The following is a 21,000-nucleotide window of genomic DNA, read 5'->3' as shown; positions in this document are numbered from 1 at the left end:
ATGATAGTGAAGATGATCCAGAACCTCGGAAAAACAATGGACGCAAAGCTCGAGAAGATGCAAGAAATGTTTAACAAAGACCTAGAAGAATTAAAGAATAAACAAACAGAGATGAATAATAAAATAACTGAAATGAAAAGTACACTAGAAGGAATCAATAGCAGAATAACTGAGGGAGAAGAACAGATAAGTGACCTGGAAGACAGAATGGTGGAATTCACTGCTGCGGAACAGAATAAAGAAAAAAGAATGAAAAGAAATGAAGACAGCCTAAGAGACCTCTGGGACAACATTAAACGCAACAACATTCGCATTATAGGGGTTGCAGAAGGAAAAGAGAGAGGGAAAGGACCCGAGAAAATATTTGAAGAGATTATAGTCGAAAACTTCCCTAACATGTGAAAGGAAATAGCCACCCAAGTCCAGGAAGCTCAGCAAGTCCCATACAGGATAAACCCAAGGAGAAACATGCCGAGACACATAGTAATTAAATTGCCAAAAATTAAAGACAAAGAAAAATTATTGAAAGCAGCAAGGGAAAAACAACGAGTAACATACAAGGGAATTCCCATAAGGTTAACAGCTGATTTCTCAGCAGAAACTCTACAAGCCAGAAGGCAGTGGCATGATATACTTAAAGTGATGAAAGGGAAGAACCTACAACCAAGATTACTCTACCCGGCAAGGATCTCATTCAGATTCGAAGCAGAAATCAAAAGCTTTACAGACAAGCAAAAGCTAAGAGAATTCAGCACCACCAAACTAGCTCTACAACAAATGCTTAAGGAACTTCCCTAAGTGGGAAACAGAAGAGAGGAAAAGGACCTACAAAAACAAACCCAAAACAATTAAGAAAATGGTCATAGGAACATACATATCGATAATTACCTTAAACGTGAATGGATTAAATGGTCCAACCAAAAGACACAGGTTTGCTGAATGCACACAAAAAGAAGACCCATATATATGCTGTCAACAAGAGACCCACTTCAGACCTAGGGACACATACAGACTGAAAGTGAGGGGATGGAAAAAGATACTCCATGCAAATGGAAATCAAAAGAAAGCTGGAGTAGTAATACTGATATCAGATAAAATGGACTTAAAATAAAGAATGTTACAAGAGACAAGGAAGGACACTACATAATGATCAAGGGAAAAATCCAAGAAGAAGATATAACAATTATAGATATATATGCACCCAACATAGGAGCACCTCAATACATAAGGCAAATGCTAACAGCTATAAAAGAGGAAATCGACAGTAACACAGTAATAGTGGGGGACCTTAACACCTCACTTACACCAATGGAGAGATCTTCCAAACAGGAAATTAATAAAGAAACACACGCTTTAAATGACACAATAGACGAGATAGATTTAATTGATATTTAAAGGACATTCCATCCAAAAAGAGCAGATTACACTTTCTTCTCAAGTGCGCATGGAACATTCTCCAGGATAGATCACATCTTGGGTCACAAATCAAGCCTCAGTAAAAGTAAGAAAACTGAAATCAGATCAAGCGTCTTTTCTGACCACAATGCTACGAGATTAGAAATCAATTACAGCGAAAAAAAGTAAAAAAACACAAACACATGAAGACTATACAATACGTTACTAAAAAACCAAGAGATCACTGAAGAAATCAAAGAGGAAATCAAAAAATACCTAGAGACAAATGACAATGAAAACATGACGATCCAAAACCTATGGGATGAAGCAAAAGCAATTCTAAGAGGGAAGTTTATAGCTATACAAGCCTACCTTACGAAAAAAGAAAAATCTCAAATAAACAATCTAACCTTACACCTAAAGGAACTACAGGAAGAAGAACAAACAAAACCCAAAGTTAGCAGAAGGGAAGAAATCATAAAGATCAGAGCAGAAATAAATGAAATAGAAACAAAGAAAACAATAGCAAATATCAAAAAAACTAAAAGCTGGTTCTTTGAGAAGATAAACAAAATTGATAAACCATTAGCCAGACTCATCAAGAAAAAGAGGGAGAGGACTCAAATCAATAAAATTAGATATGAAAAAGGAGAAGTTACAACAGACACCGCAGAAATACAAAGCATCCTAAGAGGCTACTACAAGCAACTCTATGCCAATAAAATAGACAACCTGGAAGAAATGGACAAATTCTTAGAAAGGTATAACCTTCCAAGACTGAACCAGGAAGAAATAGAAAATATGAACAGACCAATCACAAGCACTGAAATTGAAACTGTGATTAAAAATCTTCCAACAAACAAAAGCCCAGGACCAGATGGCTTCACAGGCGAATTCTAGCAAACATTTAGAGAAGAGCTAACACCATCCTTCTCAAACTCTTCCAAAATACAGCAGAGAGAGGAACACTCCCAAACTCATTCCACGAGGCCACCATCACCCTGATACCAATACCAGACAAAGATGTCACAAAGAAAGAAAACTACAGACCAATATCACTGATGAACATAGATGCAAAAATTCTCAACAAAATACTAGCAAACAGAATCCAACAGCAGATTAAAAGGATCATACACCATGATCAAGTGGGGTTTATCCCAGGAATGCAAGGATTCTCCAACATACACAAATCAGTCAATGTGATACACCATATTAACAAATTGAAGGAGAAAAACCATATGATCATCTCAGTAGATGCAGAGAAAGCTTTGGACAAAATTCAACACCGATTTATGATAAAAACCCTCCAGAAAGTAAGCATAGGGGGAACTTACCTCAACATAATAAAGGTCATATATGACAAACCCACAGCAAACATCATTCTCAATGGTGAAAAACTGAAACCGTTTCCCCTAAGATCAGGAACAAGACAAGGTTGCCCACTCTCACCACTATTATTCAGCACAGTTTTGGAAGATTTAGCCACAGCAATCAGAGAAGAAAAAGAAATAAAAGGAATCCAAGTCGGAAAAGAAGAAGTAAAGCTGTCACTGTTTGCAGATGACACGATACTCTACCTAGAGAATCCTAAAGATGCTACCAGAAAACTACTAGAGCTAATCAATGAATTTGGTAAAGTAGCACGATACAAAATTAATGCACAGAAATCTCTTGCTTTCCTATACACTAATGGTGAAAAATATGAAAGTGAAATTAAGAAAACACTCCCATTTACCATTGCAACAAAAAGAATAAAACATCTAGGAATAAACCTACCTAAGGAGACAAAAGACCTGTATGCAGAAAATTATAAGACACTGATGAAATAAATTAAAGATGATACAAACAGATGGAGTGATATACCATGTTCTTGGATTGGAAGAATCAACATTGTGAAAATGACTATACTACCCAAAGCAATCTACAGACTCAGTGCAATCCCTATCAAACTACCAATGATATTTTTCACAGAACTAGAACAAAAAATTTCACAATTTGTATGGAAACACAAAAGACCCCGAATAGCCAAAGCAATCTTGAGAAAGAAAAACAGAGCTGGAGGAATCAGGCTCCCTGACTTTAGACTATACTACAAAGGAACAGTAATCACGACAGTACGCTACTGGCACAAAAACAGAAATATAGATCAATGAAACAGGATAGACAGCCCAGAGAGAAACCCACGCATATATGGTCACCTTATCTTTGATAAAGGGGGCAAGAATATACAGTGGAGAAAAGACAGCCTCTTCAATAAATGGTGCCGGGAAAACTGGTCATCTACATGTAAAAGAATGAAATTAGAACATTCTCTAACACCATACACAAAAGTAAACTCAAAATGGTATAAAGACCTAAATGTAAGGCCAGACACTATCAAACTCTTAGAGGAAAACATAGGCAGAACACTGTATGACATAAATCACAGCAAGATCCTTTTTGGCCCACCTCCTAGAGAAATGGAAATAAAAACGAAAAAACAAATGGGACCTAATGAAACTTTAAAGCTTTTGCACAGCAAAGGAAACCATAAACAAGACAAAAAGACAACCCTCAGAACGGGTGAAAGTATTTGCAAATGAAGCAACTGACAAAGGATTAATCTCCAAAATTTACAGGCAGCTCATGCAGGTCAATATCAAAAAAACAAACAACCCAATCCAAAAAGTGGCAGAAGGCCTAAATAGACATTTCTCCAAAGAAGATATACAGATTGCGAACAAACACATGAAAGAATGCTCAACATCATTAATCATTAGAGAAATGTAAATCAAAACTACATCTTGCACCGGTCAGAATGGCCATCATCAAAAAATCTACAAACAATAAATGCTGGAGAGGGTGTGGAGAATAGGGGACCCTCTTGCACTGTTGGTGGGAATGTAAATTGATACAGCCACTATGGAGAACAGTATGGAGGTTCCTTAAAAACCTAAAAATAGAACTACCATACGACTCAGCAATCCCACTACTGGGCATATACCCTGAGAAAACCATAATTCAAAAAGAGTCATGTACCACAATGTCCATTGCAGCTCTATTTACAATAGCCAGGACATGGAAGCAACCTAAGTGTCCATCGACAGATGAATGGATAAAGAAGAGGTGGCACATATATACAATTGAATATTACTCAGCCATAAAAAGAAATGAAATTGAGTTATGTGTAGTGAGGTGGATGGACCTAAAGTCTGTCATACAGAGTGAAGTAAGTCAGAAAGAGAAAAACAAATACCGTATGCTAACACATATATATGGAATCTAAAAAAAATAAAAAATAAAATGTCATGAAGGACCTAGGGGCAAGACGGGTATAAAGACACAGACCTACTAGAGAATGGACTTGAGGATACAGGGAGGGGGAAGGGTAAGCTGGGACAAAGTGAGAGGGTGGTATGGACATATATACACTACCAAACGTAAAATAGATAGCTAGTGGGAAGCAACCGCATAGCACAGGGAGATCAGCTCGGTGCTTTGTGACCACCTAGAGGGGTGGGATAGGGAGGGTGGGAGGGAGGGAGACGCAAGAGGGAAGAGATATGGGGATATGTGTATATGTATAACTGATTCACTTTGTTATAAAGCAGAAACTAACACACCATTGTAAAGGAATTATAGTCCAATAAAAGTGCTAAAAAAAAAAACAAAAGAAAAGCATGCTAATGTACCTAGAGTCTGTCATACAGAGTGAAGTCAGAAAGAGAAAAACAAATACCATATGCTAACACATATATATGGAATCTAAAAAAGAAAAAAATGGTTCTGAAGAACTCAGGCGCAGGACAGGAATAAAGACGCAGATGTAGAGAATGGAATTGAGGACATGGGGAGGGGGAGGGGTAAGCTGTGACAAAGTGAGAGAGTGGCATGGACATATATACACTACCAAACATGAAATAGATAGCTAGTGGGAAGCAGCCGCATAGCACAGGGAGATCAGCTCGGTGCTTTGTGACCACCTAGAGGGGTGGGATAGGGAGGGTGGGAGGGAGGGAGAGGCAAGAGGGAAGAGATACGGGAACATACGTATATGTATAACTGATTCACTTTGTTACAAAGCAGAAACTAACACACCATTGTAAAGCAATTATACTCCAATAAAGATGTTAAAAAAAATAAAGAAATGGCCAAACTGAACATAGCCATTCCAGTGAACCTGGTTACATTCTTATTTTGAAGAACTGCTGAAAACAGTGATTTAATCCAGTACTTACGAAGCAGTAGTAAGAGGCCCAGTGCAATCATGCCAATCCCTGTTGGTCCGAGACCAACATTTGAACCCCCTGTTTGGTCACCAGTGACAGACACACTGGTAACGGAGCTGCCGTCCTCAGTGCTGATGCCGGTGGTACTCGGGTACAAGCACATGTTGTCGATGTCACAGTCGCAAGCCATTAACTCCACGATCTGCGGCAATTCGCATGCTCTGTTAAAACTGTCCTTTAGTAGGATTGGGATCTCGTAATATAAGGGATATAAAGGCTGCTCAGCTGTCAGGATTGCAGAGGTAGCTGAGAAGGAAGAGAAGGGAGAGAAAATAAAAATTTCTTGGGGGTAACCCTTCCTAATACCCAAGACTAACTTAGGGCCTGATTTTTTTTCATGCTCCTTCAATCATAGAGTACATTGTATTTTTTAAAATCAATGCTTATGATGCTTATTTCCAGAGTATAATATTATATCCTATTATACTTTAGCATATAATATGCACTCAATGAATATTTGTCCAGTGAATGAAGAATATTGAGCTGAAAGGAAATATTGGAAGTCTTCTATTTGGGATTGTAGTTTACAAATACCCTTCTGAAGACTGTTGCTACCTCTTATTCAAAACTGCTGTCCTATTATTTAAAATTATTCCAATAACTATTATTTTCCTAATTCTTTGTGCTATGATTACCTATTGATTTTTATAGAAACTATTGCTTAAAACATAGGTTGAAATTTGCTTATCAACCCGAGGAGGGTTTAGAGGTGATTTACTCCTAAATCATGAATAGTAATTGATTAATCCTTAACAGTCAATTATTATTATTATTATTATTATTATGGGTTATTACTTTCAGTTAGTTATGTGATAAGCTGGCTAGGTCTACCAAAATGTGACCTGTGGTCAAAATAAGAGTCAAACAAGGCATGGCCACAACCTGTTAGGCGGGATTTTATTCTTTTTTTTTTGAATTTTATTTTATTTATTTTTTTATACAGCAGGTTCTTATTAGTTATCCATTTTATACATATTAGTGTATATATGTCAATCCCAATCTCCCAGTTCAAGGTGGGATTTTATTCTGTTCTTCAACACCAACATGTAAATAGGACCTGAGAATATTCTTTCCAATGTGACTATATTTTTTACAGGCAAATGCATAATATCATTTAAATACCTTTACAAACCTTCGTGCTGAACATTTTTTCTTATGTTTTTACTCATAGTATCTAGGATCTGAATGCGGGAAAAGTGGTTAGCAATTATTTAGAATAGCATATTGCGCTTTGTAGGGAAAGGTGAATTCAGAGTTGTCTTGATTTTAATGGAATTACTTAGCTTTTTAAAATATTAAAGTTGTTTTGTGGGAAAGGGCTAGAAAACAGGTGACTTAATTTCCTCCAAGTCCTTAATGGTGGCATTTTTTTCTGGCATCATTTTAAGATGAATGGAGAAGCTTGGTGGCCTCAGAAAGGTGGGTTTTTCCACTTACCTTGGACTCTGTAGTCTGACCCCCGTCTTACCACCCTACCTCCTGAAGTTTCCTGTTTCCCCAAATGAATATGTGATTAGGGAGCTATTGTAGCCCAAATGAGGTTCTCTCATAATGTTTCATTTTCTATTATACATTTAACATCTCAGGAAAAAGAACCCAAGGTATATAGTGTTATGTTGCCTGAAATTTATTCTCAATTTTTATCGATGTGAGGCCTTCATTTTAAAGTAGCAACAGTTGGTACAAACACACATACTATTATGGGCTCTTTACACTCTTGGTGGAAATAGAGTTAGAAGGTATTGTTGCATGACTTGACTAATTATTTGGTAATTATTTTTGCTTTTGGTCTTAAAGTATGAGCAACTTTGCATTCTGCTTACCACTTATTGATCTGATATCCCAACTGTCCGCTGTCCCTGAGGGTTCATCAACAACACAGAAGGTAAAGGGAGACCCATAAGAGTGATCGTTAATGACTGTTGCAGAGATAAGGATGGAGGAAGAGGCAAGGCAGATGGTTTCCCTCTCAGCAACGATGACTGGGCAGTAATCATTGATATCAGGAACTTCGATACATATGGTTCCGTGGCTGTTTTCCCAGAGCCATCTGAAACAGCAAAACATATTTGGTGTTGGGATAAATGATGTCAGGGAGAAAATTCTTTCTCATATCCCATGATGATGTCACAGCACAGAGGAATAGTATGACTGATTCCTGAGATGGTGAGTGATAGGTTCCCGCCTGCTTCAATCTCCTGAAGGTATTCTGCTTAGATGAATAAACAATGGCCCTTGTTTTTAGGCTTCTGTGGATACATTTTGATGTATTTTTCTTTTTATTTACTTGAATGTACAAGCACTGGCTCTGGTCAACCTGGCTAGAATTCATTTTAGGAACAGGCCCTCTAGAATACTGATAGTAAATAAGACTATAATATTTATATAACTCACCCACCCAGATGTTAAAAGTGACACTCATAGGATGAAGATTAGAATGTATGGACTGTAATTGTTTGGGCATTACCATGGTTTCTCTTTCAATCTTATACTGCCCGTTTATCTTTCTCTTTGTTTGGCTACTGTAAATCTCAGATATAAACTTAATGCAAACCTACAATATCTATCTTCTATTAGGTATGTATCTGGGACATCTATTTTCTCCCTTCTTTCCTGGTTACTGATCTTTTTCTGTTGTTTTGTTATGTAGTAGCTGGTTTCCCAGACACTGCTCTGGAGAATCATTAACTATCGCTAAATAAACAAATTCCTGTTGCTACTCACCAAGAGGAATGTTTAATAGATTTTCCCACGTGAGAAGCAGCTCAATTACAAGTTAATTCAGTGCATCTGCACTTAACGACTTTTAATTTGGATCTTATATTTGGAATAACCTTGTGCTTTCTTGGTCTTTAATTAATTAATTAATTAATTAATTTTTTCCATATTTGAAAATAACATTTATTGCATAATTTACTAGCAGGTAATAAGGGAATAAGTACATTTGGGATATTAAGGTATTCCTTATGCTTGAATAAGTCTGATTATTGGTAAGTGAGCTACAAATAAAGTAGAGCATTATGTTTAAAGCTGTTGGAAATCGGAGCAAATTGAAACAAAAATAGATACAATCTTCCCAACACTCAGTTTTAAGGAAAACACGACCTATTATCGGCCTTTCCTTCTACAATTACATTACATAGCAGGAAACTCTCAATCTTTTGAATCATCCTTTTTTAGAGAAGCTTATGAACTCCTCCCTATCACAGATACTTCTGACCCCTATGTTCTTCCAAGATTTCTTTTTTTATGCACTCTTTTTTCTGCATTTGTTTTTGCCTTTTTTAGCAGCTTAAGGTGACTCAACTTACTTCACTTTCTGCTGTCTCTGATCCATCCTCAAACATTATTCAATTTTTTATTTTTTAACATCTTTATTGGATATAATTGCTTAATTGCTTATAACACAATGGTGTGTTAGTTTCTGCTTTATAACAAAGTGAATCAGCTATACATATACATATACCCCCATATCTCTTCCCTCTTGCGTCTCCCTCCCTCCCACCCTCCCTATCCCACCCCTCTAGGTGGTCACAAAGCACCGAACTGATCTCCCTGTGCTATGCGGCTGCTTCCCGCTAGCTATCTATTTTACATTTGGTAGTGTATATATGTCCATGACACTCTCTCACTTCGTCCCAGCTTACCCTTCCCCCTCCCCATGTCCTCAAGTCCATTCTCTAGTAGGTCTGCGTCTTAATTCCCATCCTGCCCCTAGGTTCTTCATGACCTTTTTTTTTTTTTTTTTAAGATTCCATATATATGTGTTAGCATACGGTACTTGTTTTTCTCTTTCTGACTTACTTCACTCTGTATGACAGACTCTAGGTCCATCCTTTCTTGGTCTTTAACATCTTACTTTGGACAACAACACTCACACAGGCCTCTTATTGTAGCTCAGTTTTAGTGGCTCTAAAATACCTATACACTTCGGGACACTGCCTTTCCTGCAGGTCATCCCCAGGTGAATTTTGTGCACCCTTGTAGCACTTACTTTAAGTAAATATTTCTAACATACTCTACAAGCTGATCAACCATCTCAAGAGATGAGGTCGTAAGCAGAAACTGAACTTTATTTATATATTTTAACTTTTATGCTTTACACTGTTAAGTCACATACAATTCTTTTTTGGAAATAGGTGAAATAAATTATGACTTAAATGTAAATTATGGTTAAAAGGATACTGAATTCAGTCCTTGACCTAAGGTATTTAGAGCTCTCTGTGAGTCTTACAGACACCAATAAACTGTATGTTTTATCTGAGTCAATCTCACATCAACATTAGAATAATATTTGTATTGAATGTAATAGTAATAATTTTATTAAAATTTGAAAATAAATTTTCTTATCATCTATAGCCAGGATCTCTGCTGTGTATATCCCATTGGTAATATATTTTTACTTCTTATCAAATTCCCTAGAAAATTGTATCTCACCAGTCCTTGAATCTACTTTTAACCAGTTGCCTGCATCATGTCCCATGATACACCTGTTTTTAAATAAAGTCATTCATCCATTCATCATTTGCTTATATGAAAGTTAATCATTTTAAGCCACACAATGTGCTGAACTTATATATGGTGCTTGCATTCTTTATGGTGATAATTGACTTGGTTTATAAAATGTAAAAAGAATAAAATTCCAGTATTGAACATATTAGTGCACAGATTCACAACAGAATTTTATAATTTTATAATTATTACTCTTCTGGCTCTTAATATAATTGTTAATAAAATGTATGAATTTATTTCAGGTCTGTTCATGAAATCACAGCACTGTCTCCTGAGGGAATATGCTTTATTCATTTTCACATGTGGTACACTTTGTTTTTCTTAGATTTTAAGGCATGTTGGTTTCAGAGCACCTCATTGTTGGCCTGTTAGGGGTTGTGGTGTCATCTAGCCAGCTTGTGTATATGGATTTTTGTTACATGTAATGGATTCAAAGTTCTTGACGTTATTGAAAGAAAATCTGGTCTCTGTACCAGGCATAAATTCAAACGTCCAAAGCATTTATCTGGCATATTCTTTCCCCTGATAGACTTCATAATTTTTGTTGTCTGTCAATTTATTAACTGATTAAGTAATCAAAACTGTTAATTTCAAAAGTAATTTACAGGTCAGTAGACTTTGTTCACTCCAAAAATATTGGAAGGAAGAAAATAAGAAAGACAAGGAAAAGACAGAGAGAATACTTATATATTTCACTATCGTTATTTCCCAGAATATCTTATATAGGTCTAATTCCTGTATAATCTGTGTATCTGGTGTCCATAATACCTACCTTTCTATTGTTCCAATTCTGACCTCTCTTTAGGCTCATCAAATTTCTGAGATACCTGTGTTTCAGCTTCTACCGTTATCATTTTTTTGTTTGTTTTAGGTCAAGCAGGAGATTGAAATTAGCCGCAAAGCCATCCGATAACACAGTTTTAAAGGAAAAAATTAGTGACTCATCTTTAATGATGTCTTACTGTTTATAAAATAGCTTAATCATCCTGGGTCCAGGGTAGTACAACAGGGCATAAAAGACCAAAGAGACTCATAGAGTAACTGTAGGTGGCTCTTTGATCTTACAATTGCTCCCTGGACACAATTACTCCTTTAACCAGTTGGAGCCCTTACTGCCTCTAAAACACTATTAAAATTCTGAAAAAAATGGTAATACCACAATAGCCTTCTAAAACAAACAAACAACAACAAAAAGCAAAGCAAAACTCCGAAAGTATTTCAACCCATATACACTAGCACATACTAGTGAATTAACATAGGGCAGAACCGTGCTTTATCTCAAACACGAGCAAAATATTTGCAGTACCTGACATTTTTTTGCAGGATTTCCTATATCCAAATCTATAGCTGTATATGTGCCAAGCACATAATTCAATAAGGAATTTCCTTTTATTCCTTCTCGCACACTGAAAGTCATAGAATTTGGATGAAATGCGGGTCCTTCTCTCACATTAACAACCTGAATTCTCACAGGGGTTGAGTGCATTCGGAATTGAGAGGCAACTGAGTGGTGAAACTCAGCTTGGTTTTTAACTCTGATACTAAGATGAATATTAGGCACTTGTTCATAATCCAGCCTCTGAAAAGACAGAAAGTAAAAAACTCTGAAATGGCAAAAGGACTCTCTTGATAGAATAAGAAACCAAGATAAAAAAGCAGCACACTAGCATAAAGGCCAGGAGCTATGCAATTCTGATCTTGAATTGATAATATTTTATTTATTACTGCATTAGGTAATTCAGACGTGTTATTTCCTTTATCTTTTGGCATAATCAGGTACATGGGTTCATTTAGGCCTGTGACTTTAAAGTGGACTCCAATTTTGGAGTTTTGAACTTCTTACGTTAAAAACCCTGAAATGAAAGATGATCCTTCTTTCTCAAATGAGGTGCTTATGAAAAATAAAAAGTAAAACTTAGAATGAAATAAAAATGTTCACAACTATTGAATGAATAAATAGTAGCCAGGTTTCCTTTGTAGAATGCCTATCTGAGAATATCTTGGAAGCATAATCAGAGAATCAAGAAGCCAATATGTATGATGCAATTGAATGTGTAATTTTAAAAAATGATGCAAACAACTTCTAAAGGAGAATTTGTGACTATTATAGTCAGCCCTAAACCATAATTTAATTGTGCTGAGTCTGGGGGACAAGAAGACTCCTTCATAGGGCACCTTCAAATAAGTAAATACGATGCCCAGAGAAAAGTCACCTTTGAGATGGGTTCTTTGGATAAACCATGAATAGAATCTTTTGATACAGAATGATTGATGTGGTGACATGAAAAGTCACCCCCAACGATTCAGCACGGAGCTGAATATGAATTGTGGACTGAAAAATGGATTTTCAATTGGAAGAGATCCATTTTCTATAACAAGTAAAAAAAAAATTGTAAAAAAGGGAGTACTGGGCACTGTTTAGAAGTGCTCTGGAAGCTAATGTAAAACATCACTTGCAACACATTTACTAACAATAGAACGTAAGATATCAGTGCCATCAGCAAGACCCTTAGATAAATCTCTGCTTCTCAGGGATATTCCATGACCTTATGAATGTTCTTTTAGATTATAGTTAAATTCTTCTGGGGCTTCCCTGGTGGCGCAGGAGTTAAGAATCTGTCTGCCAATGCAGGGGACGTGGGTTCGAGCCCTGGTCCGGGAGGATCCCACATGCTGCGGAGAGGCTAAGCCTATGCGCCACAACTACTGAGCCTGCACTCTAGAGCCCGTTAGCCACAACTACTGAGCCCGCGTGCCTCAGCTACTGAAGCCCACGTGCCTAGAGCCTGTGCTCTGCAGCAAGAGAGGCGACCGCAATGAGAAGCCCGTGCACCGCAATGAAGAGTAGCCCCCGCTCGCTGCAACTAGAGAGAGCCCGTGTGCAGCAATGAAGACCCAACGCAGCCAAAAATAAATAAATTAATTAAAAAGAAATTCTTCACAAGAGCTAATAAGACAGAAATATTCACAGGAATTCACTTGGTTTCTTGTTTGGGGCTGGCTCAACACGCCTCACTTAAATTTCAGCTAAAACCCTTGAGATTTGGGACTTTAATTGCTGAAATTTACAGGAATTGGCATTTTCTGGTACAAGTATGTCTGGAAGAGGCAAGCAGGGCACACACAGTCAGGAAGGAGCTTACAGAGGTGAACAGAGAGAAAAATCTCAAGGCACTAGTTCTTTCCTAAAACTTGGTTTACTGGCCCCAGATAACACGGTGAGGCATGGAGGTGGCAGTTAAGTATGACTTTGGAATCTGAGAGACTTTGGAATTTGTCTTTGTCGTTTGACACCTGGGTGAACTTAGACAAGTTAGTTTTCCTCTTTGATTTTGTTTCACTTTCTTTAAAAAAGTAATCACAGTATTTTCTTCCTTGAGTTGTGATGATTGAGATAATATGCACAAAGCTTCTATACACAGAATATAACCCAATAGCTGGTGTTCAGAGAGTGCTTAATAAACCTTAGTTAGAATTATTATAAAAATAGAGAACCAATATTTCTTTGTTAGAATTCCAACTGGGTAGCATTTGCTTTTCTTCTTGATGTTGAAGTGAATGTGTACATACCCCCCCATATATTTATATTGTTTGTTAGTAATCCATACGCATGTATTGATAAATACCAAAAGGAAGTTATTATTGAAAAAGGGATTTTTTTTACTTTCTTAGAGATTTTTCTCTTGTTAAGCTGTGCTGCAGGGAGAATTTCGTGACATGTCTAGATCTTGATTTTTAACCAAGATGCAAGGTGGAACAAATTCTGATCCCTGGAAAGAAACTTGACTAAGTATTCAGAATTTGATAAGGTGATAGGTGACCTCTTGTCTCTTTCTATCCATGTTACATTTGGCGGTGGCTCTTATTCTTGTTCCCTCATTTGCATTTTGACTGCTATTGCTTTAGGTCAGGTTCCTAGCACCTCAAGACTTGATTAATATAAAAATTATTTTCTTTAATCTTTCTGGAGTTAAGCTCATAACGTTACTGCTAGTTAAAAATATACCCCAAAGCTTTCCTTGGTCTATAAGCAGGGCTTGGTAAATTTTTTTGGTTAAGGGCAGATAGTAAATATTTTAGGCTTTGGAGGTCAGATACAGTTTCCGTCTCAAGCATTCCGTTCAGCCAGTGGAGTGTGGAAACAGCCATAGGAAATACACAAATGAATGAGTGCAGCTGTGTTACAATAAAACTTTATTTGTAAGAAGGTGGCAGGCCAGATTTGGTCTGTGAGTCATAGTTTGCTGACTTCTGGCCCAAAGCCATGTTTCTCAAACAAGAAGTTCATCACATATTCTTGGAGTCCTTGTGTTCTCTCAAGGAATTTTGAAATGTGTGTTCATTTGAATGACAATTTAAAAAAGCACATATATATATATTTGCCATAATTTTAATGACCACCTCATAAATTAATACCCTGCATGATTTCAATGGTAGTGGTTGTATTTTGTGGTAAGGTAGTAATACTTTAATTTCTTCAAACAGTTGCAAAAAGGACAGAGAAAAACTCAATATATAAATAATATGTTTGCGTTAGGTGAAGGCTAAGTCGCTTCCTAATTTACTGTCTGAAAAAAAGTTTCACAGTAACTGGAATAGAGAAAAGTAGGAACAATTGAATAATCACAGTTCACACTGCATGGTAAACTAAGCATAGGTCTGCTAGTATATATTTTCATAGCTATAAGTTCTATTTATGTTGTTAGTAGTAATTTTGTTTGAGAACAATTAATTTCGCTTATTGCATAAATACTAATTTGAATCTTATTGGTTTGTAGTTTTATTTGTTTCTAATTTGCGTTTTTAGATTTTATTGTTGTCCATAAAGTAGTTTAAGAAAAATTAATCTATAAGAAAAAGTCAAACCCTGTAGTCCAGTACTCAAGGTTCTCAGCAGACTGACTCCAGCTCAATATCTATTCCTACATCTGTTCTTCCCTCCATGAATACTCTGCAACAGTCCCACGGAACTGCTCGTTATGCCTGAACATGCATTATGTTTCCTCACCTCAGTGTGTTTGCTTATTCCATTACCCACATTAGCAATCTCAGTTATAAGGTCTTGCTTAAACCTGATTCCATGATTGAAACCTTTTCAGCCACATCTAGCTCAGAAGGATCTCACCTTTTAGGCATTATTTCATATTTCACCCATCTGGCTATTAATTACATTTAATACCGTAACATCTATACTACTATTTATTTTGTTTTTAACTCATATTGTTATCTAGTTTGGGAGTACTTGCCTTATCTTCTCAACTAGGTGTTGGGCATTATGAGAACAAAACAGCCTTCTTATTTCTCTTGGTAATAAATACTGTGTTGCTGGGCTGGGAGTTTCAGACTGACACAGTCAGCTAACTAAGGGCACGTGTCCATACAGATAGTATTCAAGGTTGTAGAGTATTTGTTGCAGGGAGATTCTCTCTGAGTATTTTAACCTTTCTTCGGAAGAAAATATTGCAGATCTCATATTGCACCTTGACGACCTTCAAAATGCCTTCATTGGTTTGTGGGTCTGTTTGAATATCAAACCAATTCCCATCATTTCCAGAGAGAATTAAATATTTTGTCAACTAGTTGTCAGTTCCTTCTTCATTAAGATCAATTGCTTGAAATCGTATCAGTTCTGAACTTAAACAATCCTCTTCAATACTTGCTGAGTACTGAAATGACATAGATAAATTTTATCATCAATGAATTTTCAAGAAGAAAGAGATTTACTAATACGGAATTATCATTTAAAATACTAACAACAGACTATGCCAATGATTTTTGCATCAGCCATCTGTCCCATCAGAAATATAAGAGTAAAATGATTATAAGATAATAAAACTGATTTTCTTGTCCTGTATGTGAAATCAAGATCAAATTGTCACTATGTTTCATTTTTCTGGCTTATTTTAAATTTTCCTTAAGTTACTCCCTCCTTTTATGTAAAAGGGCTGGATGGTAATTATATGAGGCTTCGTGGGCCAGAGAGTTCGTGTTGCAACTACTCATCACTGCTGCTGTAGGATCAAAGCAGACACAGACAGCATGAGGACAGTCGTGGCCCAATAAAACTTTTTTCTTTTACCCAAAATAGGCAGTGAGCCAAGTTTGGCCCTGCTGTTTTCAGTTGTATGCTTCTTTATGCCTAAAGATGACCATGGAAGTTGGGAATGTTTGGGACTCTTATAGATTTAATTCAGCAAATCATCAGGCCTAGAAAGATACCTCTATGTTGTTACATGATTCCCAGAGTTATGTTAATAAATTTCCACATTTCCGTGAGTAGAGAGCATGGAGGAGATGGTCTGTTGCTTTTGCAGAAGAGATTTGCACAGAATAGTGACTCAAAGGCAAACGTGTACTATTAAGATATATGATCATACATAAGAAGTTCCAAGGTTTATACCGCAAGTAAGTTGAGTACATCTATACATGTAACAGAACCAGGCTCACAAACTAGCGGGAAAGTAAATCTATTAGTGATACTTATGGAAAAAGGATTATAAGAGTAACAACTTACAGAAGTTTTCTCCAAAGTGGGGAAATTATCATTGATGTCTAAAATCTTGATTCTACAGTCATACTCCGAAGAGAGTCCATCGGTAGCTCCATCACGATCCGAGCCCCTCACAAGGAGGTTATACATACTGTGTTGCTTAAGATGAAAGAGAATTTTAAGACTTTGATCTTGTTTTGAATAAAATCCAACACATTCTGATTATTCCATTTTTCTTTTATAATGTTCTATAGTCTTAATACAATTTTATCTTTTCATCATTTTCATTTAAAAATAATGGATGGATGCTTTTTACTTTTCTCCTTTACATTGGAGGAGAGGCACACATGAATCATTTCATCTTTGTCTCTTCAAAATTGAATTCCTTATTTCTTAAAATTCATCCACAGAAGGCTTTACCTCTCTGTCGAGGAAATTGGACATAGTACAGACTTCTCCAGTGTACCTGTTCAGGATGAACATCGGTGCACCTGCCAGCTCCTGAGAGAGGATCTTATAGGCAATTTTAGAATTCAGATGATTGCCTTTGTCTGCATCTGTGGTCCTTAACTTTACTACCAGAGTGTCTAGAAATGAAGATGGAGGTGAAGAATGTTTGGGACTCTGTTAGAATCAAGTCAGCAAATCATCAGGCATAGGAAGAGTGGTCAGCTTTCTCCTGAATTCTCTTGTTCTAGTTTTCCATGAGAATATATTACCATAACTTTCAGCAACACCATTAATTACAAAATAATGGTGGTTTGCTTCTATAAAATCCTTTACTGTTTATAAAGTACTTGCACTCCTTAAATGATTAAATGGTAAATTAGCAAAATATAGTAATCTTTTCTAAAAATCAATAATCTTTATTTAAAGTATGTACTTATCAATTTATTTAAAGTAACAGTAATAAACTCATTACGTGTTTACATATGTCACATCCTTTTTATAAAAATGAACTATATCAAAACATAATTTAGCGAGAAGGCTGGCATTGTCTCACATTTTTGCAAATGTATTTTAAAAAAACTTTTACAATTCTTTAATGCTGTTTTTAAAGGTTACTTTCCATTTACAGTTATTACAAAATATCAGCTATATTCCCTATGTTGTACAATACATTTCTGATCCTATCTTATACTCAATAGTTTGTAAAGTAATTAATCTTTAATGTGTGAAAAAGTTCAACAGCCTTTATCAGAAAGCTGAAAAATTGACTTTATCAATTTGCTTTTGCCACAGTTTTGTGAAATTATTTTAAAATGCTTAATTAGGAAAGATTATAGCTTAATTAAATTCAACATTGCAATTATTTACAGAGAATTTATTTAAATTCATTATTTTCACTCATCCAGAAAGCAGAGAATTATTATTGTTTACCTTTGAAGATAATAGTACTTTATCAAACAGTCAAAAATACAGAATGATTGAAAAGAAGATTTTTCCACAGGAATATAAGAAGTCTTAGTTATTCATGGGGACAAAGCACAGGCATCCTAGGCCAATCCCCAAGGACATCAGCCCACAGGATGATTTTCCAGAGTTGGTTGGTCCCTTATGTTTTTCTGCTTTCCAGCCAGGATTCATAGTGAAGAAGCCTAGTGCAGAGAACCAGGGACCCCTTGAAGAGAAATAGCCAGGTTTTGTGGAATTCTTAGTTGATGAAAGTATGCCCTGGCCCTGTGGGTAACTCTCCTCACCTGAGGGACATTAACAAGGCTACTGATCAGCAAGAGAGTGGACTTGGATGTGGACTTGGGTGTGGGTTTCACCCTCTCTTCCTTCACCAAGGTTGTGCTGAAGTGTGTTAGTGAGGAAACAATGATGGACTTTGCCCCCCCCCTCCCTGTTTTGCCTCTTTTAGGCAGAACCCCTGCTTTACTTCCTTACGTACTCCCATCCTATGTTATAAAACATTTTGTTTTTCTTATTTTCAACAATACTTTTCTTAGGAGATCTAAGAAAGGAGTTCTCCTCACACCCCCTCTTGACCCCTGCTCCTTGTTATCTTTCATTCTCTCCTCCAGCATTCTTGTCTCTTTTCTTCCCCTACCCCCGGACTTCTCCATCCTTTCTTTGACTCTCCAACAGTACCTATAATTTGCTTTCTTATCTGTCTTTCTTATGAAATTTCTGTTTTCTATTCTTGTTTTCCCAAATTTATTTAGAGGTTTAAGAGCAAACATAGATGTGAAAGGAAAAGGAATATTACAGGACTGGGGGAAGAAAGAGGCAGAAGGCAAAAAGGGAGAGAAGAAAGGAAGTAGCAATACAGGAAAAGCATAAACACAGAAAGGAAGGAAGTTCAGGAGAAGTGATAGAAAGAGGGAAAGAGAGAAGAGTACTAGAGCTGGAGAATGAATTAAGCAGGATGAGAAAATGAAAAAAAAATATGAGAGAATATAATGTAACTTGGCTGTGTAGACTGTGAAGGCCAGTGAGTCCTTTGTGAGTGATCTGATGGGGGCAATTGCAGATAAACCCTTCACCACTCTCTATCTGGTGAGGTTCAGCCCAGAATTTGAGAAATAGACCAGAACAGAGCCCATTTTCACATGCATGGTTTCTTCCCCAGTTTACTCATTTAGATTAAGTTAATCATGAGCCCAGTGACAATCTCTGAGGAAGGCACTAGGCTTCTGGTAAATCACATATTTAAGAATCCTCCACGAACACGATGTTTAGCATTTTAGATATGATTTTTCTTCTAGGTAAATTTTAAGTTAGAATTTGTGATGTTTGTTCAAAATGCAGGTTTGACTTTTTCTGATATTGAAATTACCACCTGTATTTCAATCTCCTAAAGCTTTTGACCAAGAGAAGTAGAGATGGCGTAATGCAGAGAAGGAGTGTCATTCTACTTACTTGCATCGCTGTTTTCTTCGATGCTGGCTGTGTACACATTTTGTGTAAAGACTGGGGGGTTATCATTTATGTCCATAACTTTGACTCTAAGCTCAAGAGGCCTTTCTAAATCTTCACCCCATGAATTCAGAGCTCGGCAATAGATCTGTGGAAAGTTGGAGAAAAAAATGTCTTTCTCTACCAAAGGAAATTAAGTAACATGCCTGAAAATACACCAGGAAATGTGCAAAGAGATAATTTTCTCAGTGAATTCAGACTGTATTACAATCTGGTAACTTAAATATTGTCTAGACATTTGATCACATACATATGCAATTCTGAACTATAAACTTATGTTTTCATACTCTTTTCATCTATTCAAGCCCTTCATTTGATTTCAGTCTACTGTGATTTATCAAAAGTAAGCATTAGTCCTGAGATGATATATTTTTTTAAAAAGGGTAGAAAAATAATATGCATAAATCAAAACATACTGCCGTGACTTACCAAGAAAAGTGGTGTTATCTCTCTGTCCACCACTGAGGTGATGTTAATTTCCCCAGCCCGAGGGTTAATGGTGAATACTCTGTAGGGTGGTCGATCAATTCCTGCCCCAGAGATGCGGTATGTAATCTTCTGATTCACTTCACAGTCTGATCGAATCTGTGAGGAAAATGGCCAGGATTGTGATTTAATTTAGAGCAAATCATGATCTGCAGAGTGTAGTGCAGTGAGAAGGGAATAGGCTTTGTAGCCTAGTGGGCTTTGGATTGAAACCTGGCACCTTGACTTATGCCTGTGTAACTTTGGAAAATTCACCTAGCTTTGCCAAGCACCAACCTATAATGGGATAATACCACCTATATCCTAGGTTTGTTGTGGGGATTGTATGAGGTAACATATAGTCACTTCACCCCAATTCCTGGCATATGGCACATATGTGCTTGATGCTAGACTTGTTATTATTAAGAGTACATTGTCCAATTCTCTGGTTCTCTTTGCATCTAAGGAAAGTTTGACAGAAGAAATCACCATCCTTACTGTTTTTAAAATGTTGTTTCACATTAATATGTACACTGTCTAGATTTTAGTTAGAGATTTAATCAAAATTACAGATAAATTAAGAAAATTTATAGTTTTATATCTATTGCTCATAAATTTAAACAAAGATATTTCAATTTTGAAATCTCACCTGTATACTAAAGATGAGAACACTCAGTAAAATACTAAGGTTTGTTGCCCAAATATCCACAGTTAAACAATGACAGCTGGAAATACAACTTGGATTAGCTCCCCTCTAATCTAAAAATCTTATTTATATAGATGAAAATCCAAGAAATCCCCCAAATGCAAATAAAAAGAAAAGAACACGCCATACAAGTGGGATAACATAAAGCTATAACTGTAAGCTGAATGGAAACAATAACAATTTGAAGCTTTCCAAAATTTTCCAAAAATTTGAAAACTTCTGAGAGAGAATAATCTCTTTTC

At 36.4% G+C, this 21,000-nt stretch overlaps 1 protein-coding gene across 1 annotated transcript in view; it reads right to left on the bottom strand.

The window, feature by feature from the left end:
- DSG4 (desmoglein 4) overlaps window positions 1-21,000 on the bottom strand; it is a 63,023-nt gene that overhangs the window by 18,435 nt on the left and 23,588 nt on the right. Inside the window, 9 exon segments of the mRNA XM_068562448.1 lie at window positions 5,613-5,909; window positions 7,487-7,703; window positions 10,003-10,168; window positions 11,489-11,754; window positions 15,656-15,841; window positions 16,690-16,824; window positions 17,086-17,252; window positions 19,531-19,675; window positions 20,017-20,172. Coding sequence (XP_068418549.1) covers window positions 5,613-5,909; window positions 7,487-7,703; window positions 10,003-10,168; window positions 11,489-11,754; window positions 15,656-15,841; window positions 16,690-16,824; window positions 17,086-17,252; window positions 19,531-19,675; window positions 20,017-20,172 — 1,735 coding nt within the window.

Source organism: Eschrichtius robustus, chromosome 14, assembly GCF_028021215.1.
Source record: "Eschrichtius robustus isolate mEscRob2 chromosome 14, mEscRob2.pri, whole genome shotgun sequence".
NCBI lineage: Eukaryota > Metazoa > Chordata > Mammalia > Artiodactyla > Eschrichtiidae > Eschrichtius > Eschrichtius robustus.
The sequence above is the reverse complement of the archived record's forward strand: the minus strand, read 5'-3'. Positions and strand labels throughout refer to the sequence as shown.